At 43.9% G+C, this 13,097-nt stretch overlaps 3 protein-coding genes across 8 annotated transcripts; 2 read left to right on the top strand and 1 right to left on the bottom strand.

Annotated features, from left to right (window-relative positions):
• The first annotated feature begins 1,476 nt into the window (after positions 1-1,476).
• LOC116717636 (sodium channel subunit beta-1) lies at positions 1,477-5,211 on the top strand. Its single transcript, XM_032559147.1, has 5 exons — positions 1,477-1,754; positions 2,764-2,930; positions 3,761-3,995; positions 4,066-4,225; positions 4,291-5,211. Exons 1-5 carry the CDS (start codon positions 1,715-1,717, stop codon positions 4,334-4,336), a joined length of 648 nt encoding a protein of 215 aa, XP_032415038.1. The 5' UTR covers positions 1,477-1,714; the 3' UTR covers positions 4,337-5,211.
• Positions 5,212-5,510: 299 nt separating this feature from the next.
• LOC116717637 (potassium voltage-gated channel subfamily E member 1-like) lies at positions 5,511-7,789 on the top strand. The gene is made up of 2 exons (XM_032559148.1): positions 5,511-6,431; positions 7,182-7,789. Exon 2 carries the CDS (start codon positions 7,210-7,212, stop codon positions 7,603-7,605), a length of 396 nt encoding a protein of 131 aa, XP_032415039.1. The 5' UTR covers positions 5,511-6,431; positions 7,182-7,209; the 3' UTR covers positions 7,606-7,789.
• On the bottom strand, positions 7,747-11,654 carry dnajc28 (DnaJ (Hsp40) homolog, subfamily C, member 28). 6 transcript variants are annotated; one of them, XM_032559141.1, is made up of 3 exons: positions 10,476-11,654; positions 10,198-10,375; positions 7,747-9,736 (listed from the first exon to the last, which is right to left on the bottom strand). In XM_032559141.1, the coding sequence occupies exon 3, from the start codon at positions 9,714-9,716 to the stop codon at positions 8,571-8,573; it is 1,146 nt and encodes a 381-aa protein (XP_032415032.1). In that variant the 5' UTR covers positions 9,717-9,736; positions 10,198-10,375; positions 10,476-11,654; the 3' UTR covers positions 7,747-8,570. The 6 variants fall into 6 exon arrangements, with proteins under 6 accessions (XP_032415032.1, XP_032415034.1, XP_032415033.1 ...); XM_032559143.1 differs by having other exon boundaries at positions 11,526-11,653; XM_032559142.1 differs by having other exon boundaries at positions 10,198-10,580; positions 11,526-11,653.
• Positions 11,655-13,097: the final 1,443 nt, after the last annotated feature.

Below are 13,097 nucleotides of genomic sequence, written 5' to 3' on the forward strand. Positions count from 1 at the left end.
GAGAGAGAGAGGAGCAGGCTCTCCCTGTTCTGGTCAGGGTACAGATGCATGCAGGGTTTATCACATGTCAACATTTCCTTGAAGCCCCCCCCACCCCGTCTCTGTCTGATTGTTGTTCTTGTTTAAGGTCGAAGGCTCAGGGACGCTTCGCTGCAGAAAAACAAACTCCCAGATGACCACATGGTGTTCAATCTGACCCGACGGGGTCAGGGGTCATTCATCCTGTCAGTGGCCGGGCCGGGCCGGGCCGGGCCTCCTGTCCATGCCGTGGCCTTCAGCCAGCATCTGCTTTGTGAGCCTGGACCCCAGATGGACCGGGCTGAGCCTGGTACCAGCTCACACAGATTCACTCAGATCTGTGGATTATGTCTCAATTATGGTAAAAATAAAAATTAAAAATGAAGCATTTTCTATAGAGGAGATCTGATGTCAACAGCATAATTTGAAGCTTAGAGAAACATTTTTTAAATTTCCTTCCAGAAGTTGGAGATCCAGATTCATTTGATTCACTTCTATCTCCACATTTCCCCGTCTGGAGACGCCGTGCAGCACATCGCTGCTCCCTCTGCAGTCTGGATGTTAAAACCTGCTTTGCTGCACTTTTTGTTATCAAGTCAGCTAAATATCTGATGCCATAAATCATGACGTCTTTTTGGAAAGAGTTGAGTTCTGGTTCTACCAGACAAAGCAAACAGCTGGGAAACTTTCCACAAACGTTTTCATCCTCAGTCATGAATGTTTCAGATGTTTTTATATCTTATTTTTGTGGAGAAAAGATGTGAGAAGTGGCAGCTTTGAGGTGCCCAGACTAAAAACAGCGCCTCCTACAGGCACAACAATCAGATGCCTGTTGACAAAAACTGGTTCAGTTTTCAGTTTTATTTTTTATAGATGTTATTTTTTATTACTTTTAATATGAAAAGCAGATCATTTGTTTCTGACCATCAAACAGAAAAAGTTTGTATTTCAGAACAAAAATCAAATAAATAATTTTTCTTTGTCTTCTGATGAAAACATCAAAGATTAAAATCTGTAAAAATACAAAATAAATGAAGCATAAAACAATAAATTAAACCAAACTGCTGACAGAAGAGTGTTTGTCCTGCTGGGACGTCCCTGATCCGAACACTGAATCCCGTCCAGCCTGAGCCGTGACCTCTGACCTGTAGGACATGATCTGTATTTACAGACAACATGAAGCCCTCCTGCTGCACATGACAATATTTACTTTCACCTCAGTGTTTACTTGCTCTTCACATATTTGTTTAACAAAACACGGCGAGGTGATTTTACATGAAGGACGTCAGAGAAGAAGAAACAGATTTTGAACTCAAATGATCTTTTTCCTGAAGGAAACCCTCCAAAGCGTCTCTGTGTAACTCAGCGTGGACGGTCACGTTGCCACGGAGAACATCTCATCATCTCAGGTTTCTGCTGCCTCCCAACACGCCCGGCGCCGGATTCTCACTCTAAATTTAGCCGCCTTAAAGTCAGATGAGACAGCAGAGGGACAGCTTACCGTAAAACCTCAGAGGCTCTGAATGTCTGATGATTCATATCTGAAGTTCTGATGGATTAGTGTGGAGCGGTCCTGCAGGAGGAGCATGGTGCCGGTCCGGAGTCCAGAGTAACTTCGCTCTGCAGGAACTTTCCTGGATCTGGGAACGTCTGGCATTTTCTGCAGCAGCTGTTTGAATATTTCCCCTGCAGAGCGATGAGCTGCTGGACGTTTTTAGTCGCCTTCAGCCTTCTTGGTGAGTCCAGCATGAAAATGCACTGAGCTTACAGCCAGAACCAGCCAGAACCAGCCAGAACACGAATCGGGTTCCTGCTAGTTGAAGTAGTTTAAAGAATCACAAAATGAGAAATCACTGAAACCAAGTCAGCTAAAAAAAACAAAGGAAATACAAGATAAAAAAATATTTACATTCAATTCAGTTCAAAATTCCTGCAGGTGAATCAATTAAATGTTTTTGTGACTCTGATCCTCCAAGAACCTTCAAAAAGTCGAGTCCAGTAGCAGTCAGGCTTGCAGCGTGTCTGAAAAGGCCTCTGACTGAAAACTGTTATTAACAGTCTCATGAATATCATGACATGCTAACAGCTCAATATCTGATATTTCACAGTAACAAGTCCTGGATGACATCATCAGTTGCTAGCCAGCTGTGCTAATCCGCCTCCTTTGCTTTTGCTGCTGCTCTTTCAATCTGTCAGGCTGTTTGGTTGAACTTTGAACTCCTTCCTTCTCCTCTCTGCATCCATGAAGCCTCTGGGACTTGGGGTCAAAGTTCAGGTGTTATTTGAGCTTCTGAGATGCTAATCACCTGCTCTGTTGGAAAAACAATATCTTGTTTCCATGGTTACACAATATAGCAACTGGAAATCCTTCCAGCTGCCCAGCATCCAGAACCAGAGGGAGAAACTGTGAAAACGGAAACGATGCTTCCAGAGAAATGATGAACTAAAGAACAGAACCAACAGAACTGCTCAGACATCTGCAGATCAAATTATTACTTTAAAACTTAAATCCTGATTTGGTCTCAGATCAGAATCCATGTCTGAACTCATGGATGGCAACAAAATAGGAGAAGAATCATTGAATTGATGAAGACAAAGTTCCTCAGAGGGAGAGATTTCCATATTTCTCCCTACAAAGATGAAAACCACAAAACTAACAGGATCACATTTCATTTTTTACACACCTGATCCCCAGACTGACTGATCATGTTTGTTGTTGTGTAACCGGTGGGCTCTCCGGTGAAGCGCCTCGGTGCCACGCAGGCTGTGCGGAGGTGGACTCCATGACCGAAGCCGTGGCGGGAGAAGGATTCCTGCTCAACTGCATTTCCTGTAAAAAAAGAGAGGAAGTGTCGGCCCGAGCCACGGTGGACTGGCACTTCAAACGGCCCGACGACCACGAGTTCACACAGGTGAGTCAGAACGATCAGGAAATCAGAAACTGCTTTCAAATAATAATAAAAAAACAAAATCAAGGTGATTAGTGATTAATCAAGGTGTGTCTGGGGGAGGAGGCGACAGGAGGGCCTGATCAGCCAATCAGAGCAGAGATAACATGATTAGATATTTTTTTGTCTTTTTTTTCTAGCCATAATTTTCTGTTTCTCAAAACATTCAACAGATAAAACAGCAATTTCAAATTGAAACTTTAGCAGATTATTTAATTATTTCACAACTCATAAAAAACATTTTTTATCTAAAAGGGAATTAAAACACTTTAGAGATATTAATGTGATACTGTTTAAACCTAAATAAAATATAGTTTATTTTAGCAATTATATAATTTAAAATTAGGTAAATTGCACTTAAGTTACTTTAATTTATTCTTTTCCTAATTTTTATGGCTTGTCTGGTGAGTGGGAGGGTTTCTGGTAATGTGTGGTTGGGGGGTTTCTGAGGGGTTTTATCAGCAAAATATTTTCTATAAATAAATAATAAATTCAATTCAGTTCAATTCAAAAGTACTTTATTTATGTTGCTTAAACTCATTACAGTTTCTTTAAAGAGTCACTGTATTTGCTGATGGTTGTGGTCAGGAAGGAGCTCCTGTAGCAGTCAGTACTACAGTGACGGCATCGAAGCCTCTGACTGAATGCACTTTCTGTACTGTTCTTCATTTTATGAGGAATCCGTCTTGGTGCCATCGGGTCCAGAGGTTTCCGTTCCTGATCAGCTGCAGGAAGCCAGTAGCTACATCAGCCAGCTGATCTGATTCATCCCTGCGTTGTCGTCCTTCTCCCAGATCTTCCACTATAAACACCCCAAAGCTGAAGTCCTCCATGAAGACTTCAGCGACCGGCTGCAGTGGCAGGGAACGCTGAACGACGACATCCAGATCGGCGCCGTTTTCATCCAGAACGTCACCTTCAACGACAGCGGGACGTACCGCTGCACCTTCAGCCGCACCCTCCTCCTGCCGCTGCAGCCCGAGAACGTGCTGGTGGAGAAGGAGGTGGAGCTCACCGTGGTGGCCGCAGGTGAGCAGGCGCGGGGGGCGGGGCCAGGCCTGTCCAGCATTCTGACACGTGATTGGCTGGTGTCCTGCAGCCAACCGGGAGATGACGGCGGTGATCTCTGAGATCGTGATGTACGTCCTGATCGTGGTTCTGCAGCTGTGGCTCATCCTGGTCATGGTCTACTGCTACAAGAAGATCTGGAACGAACACGAAGCGCGAGAGGCGAAGAAAGCGCTGGAAGCGGAGGGATCGTGAGTCTCCACTTCCTGTTTCTCTGTTTCCTGTCTGCTGATTCTCACACCTCTTCTGTTTCCAGACTGCTGGAGTCCAAGGATCACTGTGACGGCATGCAGGCGGAGTAACGCCAGAGAGCGTCAGCACGCTCACCTGGAGCTGCAGCAAGGAACGTTCATAAAAAATATGTTTTTACATATTTGTTGAAACTGAGGTGATTGACAGCGCTAAGCCCCGCCTCCTGGCTCTGATTGGTTGTTTTTGGGAGCCGAGCATCTCTTCAGACAGCAGATTGATCTTTTCACAGATTGTTTCTCTCACAACAAAATGTAATGGTGACAGGTTTGATAAATATGTAAAAACATATTTTACAGATTTATTTCTGGATCCTTCAGGAGATCATCATCATCTCTGAAACACTTTTAATGATTCTGAGGTTTATTCTTGAGGAAAACGTCTGACCTGCTGTTTGGTTTGTTTTCCGGTTCACCAGAACCTCTCAGGTGGTTCTGAAAGCTCCATCAGCTTAAACTGAGAGAACATGAAGGACTCTGATGTCACATCCTGTCTGTTGCCATGGGAAACCGCCTGAATCAAAAATCAGAAAAAATATTTTCTTTCTTCTTCTTGTCCGTCTCTGGATCATTTCTGTGTTTTCTTACTTGTAGGGATGAACTGATGTGAAAACTTGGGCCGATATTAATATCCGATATTACTACTGATAATCAATATTTATCGATATTGTTAGATATATTTCCAGGTGTCTCACTGCATGTCTTCCTCTCTGTTGGACTTTGATTTTATTTCGATCATCTCCTTCCATCTTGTGTTTATTTAATTGTTCCTGATCTGTTCTGATTTCAGTCTGTTTATTTCTGTTGCATCCAGTAATTTTGATCCCAGTAGATTTTTCTGTTCCCCAGTTTCACTTTGTCAGTTCCTCCTGTTTTCTTCTTGCTCGTTTTTTTGTTCTGTTTCTTCCATTAAATTTTCCTTCTCATCATCTTTCCTCCAGGTTATTTGCAAACACAAGTTAATTTTAAATTCCTGGTATTTAAAATCCATTGATTTATACTCTAAAGTTCACCTTGGTGCAGCTACATCCGTTTTTACTAAAACTGGGCTAAAAACAGAAAGTGTTTTTAAATAGGTCTGACATAGATCTAGTTTTTATTGCCGAGAATAAACAATTTAATGAAATTAGCCTTTCATTTAGTAAAGCATACATGCTAAACTTTTTAATTTTTGGATTAACGCATCCTGTTCCTACAAAGAAAAAAATTTAAATAGTTCATGTTTAGTTTATTGTTGATCAGATAAGAAAATGCACATCATTTTTAGTTAATTAAAAAACATTTGTTTGAGTTTGTGATTTTGGCCCACTGCTCAGTCCATGATGCTGCCACCGCCGTGCCTCAGCAGAATAACTGAACCAGGTTTTTATTTAACGTATGTTAGAAATGTTGGATTTCTGTTGAATCCGATCCACTGGACTTTTTATATTTCCCTTTCCAAGCATCAAACCTTCCTGTAGTGTTTCAAATGGATCTTCATCAGTGGTTCTCTGGGCTTTCTGAAGGTCAATCCAAGGTCATCTTTGGAGAAGAAACGTTCAGAAAACCTGGAGAAATTAAAGTTTGCCTCCTTGGAAAGAAAAACTGCAGAACCGAGAACTGGACCAGAACTTTACCAGAATCATCTGCCACCATGAAGGAAACTTTCTGAACAAATTCATGTTTACATCAGTGGAAGATAAAAAGGAGCAGTTTCATGCATAATCATGAATATTTTCAGCCAGCAGTGTGTGTGGGTGTGTGTGGGTGTGTGTGTGTGTGTGTGTGTGTGTGTCAGAGGACGTTTGGAGGAGGATCTGCTGTAACTTAATCTCTGCTCCGCTGCAGGTTTTCAGTCTGAAAGCAGCTTTGTTCTCTGGCTCCACATCAGCGTCACACTGACCCAGTAAGACCAGTAAGAGCCAAACAGAACCATTGCATGTGACAGAACCTTGGCTTTCTGATCCAGACTCACACAGAACCAACAGAACCAGCCGGTCGGACCCGTGGTTCTTCTCCTGAGCAGCTGGAGGAGCATCTGCAGGGATCCGTTAACCTTTCCCTGCGACCTCCCGCTTCATCAGACGTGTTGACGTGTGGTCTCTACGTGGAGCGCGACCTCGACGGGCGGCAGGGGTCAGAGCTGGAGATGTTCCTGAAGCTGCACCAGGTAGGTCAAAACCAGGCTTTCAAATGGATCTTATCATCCTTCAAATCAGACAAACTGGCTCTGAAAAGGTCGGCCAACAAAGATAAAGATGTTCAGGATTAAAACCTGAAGTTTGTTGGGTAGAAAAAAGTCCTGTGAATTCTGATTCATTTTAAATATTCTCCATTATGAGGTTTTTAAAGATAAAAAGACGTATTTTGCTGACATAAACGCTAAACATATCGTCAGAGTCACATTGAAGATGGATTATTTCAGGAGTTAAGTTTTTTCTCATGGAGGCTTTTCTAAATTAACATGATCAGATTTATCCTCCAGTGCAACTCAAATACTTTTGGAAATGTTTAAAATGCTTTAAACATTTGAAATTCCTGCATATTATTTTTTTTAATACTTTTCCATAAGTTTTTTTTTTTTGCAAAAGAAAACTTATGGAAAACTTTTAAGCATTTTACTTGAACATTTTTTTTACTAGAAATGAAAACGATAAGCTTAATATTTCTGTTATATTTTGGTATTTAGGTGCAAATAAAACCAAAATATTTCTAGAATAACAGAATCAGAATATACTTTATTGGTTTTCAAGGGGAAATTAACTACTCCATCCAAAGTGTTAAACATTAGCAAATATAAATATAAAATGTATGAAAAATATATAAATATATATATGCATAATTTAAATATGAACTGTATATAAAATAAAAATAAGCATAGAAACATCTTCGGTAGGTTTTGTTTTCTTTCTGGTTGCAGTTCACCGAGTGGCCAGCAGAGGGCAGCGATGCTCCGCTTCAACAGCACCGAGCTGCAGTCTCTGCTGCTCTCCGTCCTGCAGCACTGCCTCAACAGCAGCGGCCTCCAGCCGCCCGGGAACCACACTACCCATGATGCTTTGCAGCAAGCGGCGGCCTCCGCCAGGGGGCGCCCTCAGCCTGAGGAGCTGATGTTCATCCTGCTGGTGGTCGGCCTCTTCAGCTTCTTCACCTTCGGCATCATGCTGAGCTACATCCGCTCCAGGAAGCTGGAGAGCTCCCAGGACCCGTACCACCAGTACATCGCCCACGACTGGAGCGCCGTGGCGGGGCCGCCCAGGGCCGTAGCCGAGGCGCTGCAACGGGGGGCCCAGGACCCAGTGGTCCTCTGCAACCCTGCGGCTCTGCAGCCGCTGCCGGAGTAAACCGACGACGATTCTCCAGGCCTGGAGGATCATCTGAGGATGACACAGCCACCCTGCTGCCACCGGACAGTAAAACAGCCTCTCAGCATGATGGTGCCCCCGCCATGCTTGACACTGTATGTCAAAAAGTGAGATACTGGGAAGATTTTAAATAAATAATCTTTAATGTCTCACAGCAACCAAACATTAGTGTTTGCTCTGTTTTTTCCTTCTGGATTCTTCTCAGTTCATTCACTATGTTTACAAGTGTCACGCAAATTATGAGTGAACTTTTAAAAAGCTGTAAAAAAAGAAAAAAGAAAGAGAATTCTGCATGTTTCCATCTACAGGCTATGAAGAGTGTAATTTATTCAGATGTTGATGCTTCGCGTGGCTGGAATAAACAGGAAGTAGAGGAAAACCACGCTGAAGATTGGGACCATTTCCTCTGGTAAGGAACGGACCCACCTGTGGTTCATCTGTGCCTTACCAGAGGCACAAAACAAGGAGAAAAAAAAAATCCAGATTCTCTCCTTTGTATTCAGAGATGTGGTTTATGTTAGTTAGCAACCTCTACTTCCTGTTTGCTGTAGACAAGCGTAACGTCAACATGTGACGAAGTGACATGTCCTGGTTGATTCACTCTAAACCAGTAGGTGGAAACACGGCCAATTCACTTTTATTTTTCTTTTTTGAAACTCTAAACTTTAAAAGTTTGCTCTAAATTCCTCAGATGGAAACAAAACTAATGACGACGCAACGTTCGGTACCAGAGAGACCTTCAGTCTGTGTGCAAAGGAGCATTAGAACAGATCATGTTAATGATCATCACATTAATTCAATAAGAATTTTCCATACAGCAACAATCTCCTGGTTTGATGATAAAACTTATTCTTTGTTTTCCTCTTGTGTTTTAGTTTAATTTCCCTTTTAAAGATGAATAAAGCAGCGGCTGGTCGGAGACTTTTGCCCGTTGCTATGCAGGGTTAGTATCCGAGCAGACTCTGCATCCAGGACACCAGGCCTCGCCTCTTAGTTGGAGTCCTGTTTGCAGAGTTAGCTCTCTTCTTCTCCTCCTTCCTCCGCTCCCTCTCTTCCTGCCGGACCTGCAGAAGCTCCGCCCTCCGTTGCTCGGCAACCCTTTGGGCCCGCGCCGCCTCCCGGGCCAGGCTGAAGTGGACCATCTGCATGCCCAGCATGGGGACGATCAGGTTGTAGTCGTCCACCATCTTGTTGAGCTTCGCCAGCTCCTCCTCCACGGCGCCGCAGAGCCGCTCCCAGTGGCGGCGCTCGGCCGGGGTCATGGGGTCGCCGAGCCGCGCCAGGCCCTCCAGCAGCCGGCTCCGGACCCGGGCGGCGCCCTCCCGGATGTCGCGCTGCGTCACCACCCAGGGCGGCTGGTAGCCGTTGTCGATGAGGATGCGGTTGAGGTTGTGGGTCATGGGGTCGGCGTACGGGTTGTGCTGGAACTTGTTGAGCGGCTTCCCGGCGCCGCTCAGGTTCCGGAAGTCTCCGCGGGCCATGGACTCCTGGATCAGGTCCTCCACCAGCCGCTCCACCGCCTGCGTGATCTTGATCTTGTGGCTGCGCTGACGGGCGTCCCGTTCCGCCATCGCCCCGTCAGCCGCCGCGGCGCGCTCGTGCTCTCTCTGGCGGTAGCTGAGGACCTGCTCGGCGGCCCGGTCCACACGGACCTGCCGGTACTGCCGCTCCCGCTGGCTGGGGGCTCCTGAGCCCACGCCCTCGTAGCTCAGGTAGTGTCGGTGCTGCAGAGCGTTTCCTCGGCTTTTGTCCTCGTCGTCCTCCGTCGCTCCGTCCGGCTGTCGGGTCTTACTCTGATGGGCCAGGACGGCCCGGTACGCCTCCTCGACCAGAGCGAACAGCCCAGCGTCGGCGGTGGGCTCGCCGCAGTCCGGGTGGTAGAGCTTGGCGAGGCGCAGGTAGGCGGCCCTCACCTCCGCGGGGCTGCTGCGGCCCTCGGCAGGCAGCTGCAGCACCCTGTAGCTCTCCCGGAGGCTGCGGCTGATCCGGTCATCCGAACTGAACCACCTGGCCCGCCGGGAGGACAGGAGCAGGAGGCGGCCATGACGGAAACCCCGGTGCCACGGCGACAGCAGGAGGCTGCTGCTCATCTCTGGGACCGTCTGCAGATCTTAAATGAAAACATTCAGAATCAGGAAAATGAATCTGCATCCAAACATTTCTCTGATATTTCCCGCTTTAATTTTTTTTTTAGAACATTCCAAGTGGGCGGAGCCAAGATGCACTGAGGGGCGTGGCCAAGGCAGGAAGAGTGGGGGGGCCGGGGCTTTGGTCAAAATGAGGGACAACGATGTTGCCAACTTAATTTTTTTGCTATATTTAGCAACTTTTCAGGCCCTTTATTGACTTTTTTCAAAAAACCGTCTGGCAACAAATTTAGAGACTTTTTCTTTTCTATAAAGCAACCAATGACAAAGTGACGTTTTTAAAAAAAAACAACTACAAAAAATCTAGCAGCTATTTCCAAAAACAACTAACAACATATATTGCAACTCTTTTTAAAAATAGCAACTAACAACAAATGGACTGTTTTCAAAAAAGTGACTAGCAATAAACTTAGCAACCCTTTACCTTAAGAAAGCAACTAGTGACACATGCAGCAACTTTTTTCTCTGTTATTAGACTTTTTGGACGTGTGAAGCAGCAACCGCTCTGCAGAAACCGTCCTGAGTGAGTCTGCTGCCGTCAGCTCTTCCTCAGCTGCTGTCAGTCTCTCCCAGTCGTCCAGACCTGCTCCACTCCGTGTCCGCTGCACATAAATCACAAATGACGATCAACGCTCGCCACGATCACTATTCCGCCTCCTGACTCGCCAGCAGGGGGCGTGTCTGAGTCAGGTGGTTTTATACCTGAACTTGGGCTGAGTGACGTCAACCAATCTGGACCGCCTGGTTAAGTTCAACTGCAGCAGCCACTGTTTGACCCACAGAGGGCAGCACTGAGACGGTCTCAGGCTAAAATATTGCAAATTTAAATACATTTACACGAAAATATCACATTTTGCACAGACATATAAAGAAACCAGCCTTAAGAACCAATTTAAACAGCTTATCGGCAAAAATAATAACTGGATTTGGGTTTTATTTACTCTTTGATTTGTGCCTTTCAATGTTCGTTTATCTCCAGAATGGAAGGAGTGACAACATGCAGCTGCAGTAATGGATTTAAAAAGTCTGACTTGAATCATCTTCAGAACCAGACAGATCCAGAGTGCAAGTCAAGGGTCAGGAAAAGGGCAGCAGACATCTCTGCAGACCCCACACATCCTGGACATGAACTGTTTAGACTTATTGTTGCCTTCAGATCGTCTGAAACAGTTAAAAGTTAAATTATTGTTTGCAAACCTGCTGGACCTGAGCTGAGAAACAACCAGTTTTAACAAACTGCCAAGAAAGATGGCAGGAGCTTCTTGACCAACAAATATTACTGGGTGTTTATGGATATACTTCAGCCTAATTTGATTTTATGTGATTTAAAAAAATGACATGATCAATAAATCCAAGTTTTCCCCAAAACTTTTAAAAAAATCCTTATAGTTCTGATTTCTACTAATGCAACAGCAGCTTAAATAAATCATAAAAAGGCCCAAAATAATCTGACATTGATGCTAACGACTAATGTGTGATAAACTCGCCGGGTGACATAAGTCCAACTGATTTATTACAACAGTAGATTTAATTGCGTCTAGATCAATAAAGAGCGTACTGGCCCTTTAATACCAGTCTGAATAACACCTGCAGGCATTTCTCTTCATAACACCTGTTCAAAGCGCCAACTGTCTCCTGAAGTTTGAGCAGCCGGTTCAATAACAGCCTCAGTGTTTGGCTAAAAGAATCAAACTAACGGCGGATTTACAGGGAAAAACACCGAGAAACGCGACAGAAAGCTGCGGCCCAGACCTGCTCTCAGTCCGGCCAGGAAGCCGCGTCCAGGCTCCGGGAGCCAGAGGATCTCCTACCAACAGCTGGACCAGCTCACCTGAGAGTCCGCTGTGTTGTTATGTAGCTTCTTCCTCGTCCCGCGCCTCTCCGCCACTGAGACTTCCCACCGCCCCCTGCCGTCAGGTCGGGGAATTACAGCCACACATGGAAACGCTGCGTTTGTTCTTAAACTTGCATACATCAAAAAATAGCAAGTTAATAACTAACAGTTTCTAGTCTAATTTGGTAATAAATAATTATGAGCAAATAGTTTTCTGGTGTAACTTCTTTAACTTTATACTGTTCTTTGTTTTATATGGTATTTTTCCCATTTGTCTAGTTTTAGGTGTGAAACTTGATGTTCTTCCTCATATTTTGTAAAAACTTGTTTTCATAATCAGCACATACTTTTGCCCACCAGTACCACTTTAATGAAAAATAGAAAATAATTTCTTGGAGCCATTTATTCTTTGATTTTATTACTTTTAATTTTTTTTGCATTTGGTTTTGATTTACTTTCAATTTAGGGATTTAAAAAAATTATTTCTAGGTTAGTAACTGTTTAGATATTTAGTTGGTGAATTAAATATTTAGTTTGTGACTCAGACATTTATCAATGTTGGAATAACATGGTGAAAATATGACTTTCCAAAATGAACACACATTTTTATGAATTTATTTTCATTTAAACAGAAACCTGCTGTTACGATCAAAAACATTTAAAACTGAGGAACAAAAATGTTCAAATAAACTTCCAAATATCAGTAAAGAGAGAATCCAAAAGTTCTTTTAGCAAATGATGGATGGTTGGATGATGGATGCGTCCAGCAAGGTTAAAGGTTAAAGGTCAAAAAGGGACAGTTAGAAAGAGACTGAAAATATTTTGGGAAGCAGAAAGTCTTTTCTTCCTAAACACAACATGTCAGCAGAACCTCTGGTCCTTTGGACTCATGAGATTAAAGTAGAAAAGTTTAATCGTCTGTTTCTGTCTACTTGATATTTGCTGGATTTCCATTCAGAAAGAACAAAGTTTAAAACTTTGCAATAAATTTCATTGATTTGTGCGACAGATTTTTTGTCTCTGATCTGTTTAATAGTGAAGCAGAAGCATGGAGGATGACAGGCAGCTCGTTTTAATGGTGAGTAACGGAAATGTTTCATTCACAACATAATGTCAGCATTTAAACATTCAGAGAGTAAAAAGGTTCTACAGAAACTGGATGTTTGTGTTACAGGAAACCTGAACAGCAGCAGAAGATGGAGAGATGACCTCAAAGTGTCCTTCAGAAATCAGGAAGTCCAGCTGCAGGATGGAAACTACTCATTGGCCCATTCAGTAATTTAACGATGTCACCCCAGTGCACTATGGGATACGTGTCACAGGAAGCTGGACGCTTGCAGACAGTTGCTGCCAACGTGATTTATGGAAATGTAAACTTGGTTCTTCTGGACTCTTTCAGCAAACCAGCAGAAGTTTACAGAACAAAACAAGTTGACCTTTAAAAGGTCAAACTGGATCATTACAGGACAAACATTCAGTTCAGCTGACAT

Source organism: Xiphophorus hellerii, chromosome 3, assembly GCF_003331165.1.
Source record: "Xiphophorus hellerii strain 12219 chromosome 3, Xiphophorus_hellerii-4.1, whole genome shotgun sequence".
NCBI classification, from domain to species: Eukaryota; Metazoa; Chordata; class Actinopteri; order Cyprinodontiformes; family Poeciliidae; genus Xiphophorus; species Xiphophorus hellerii.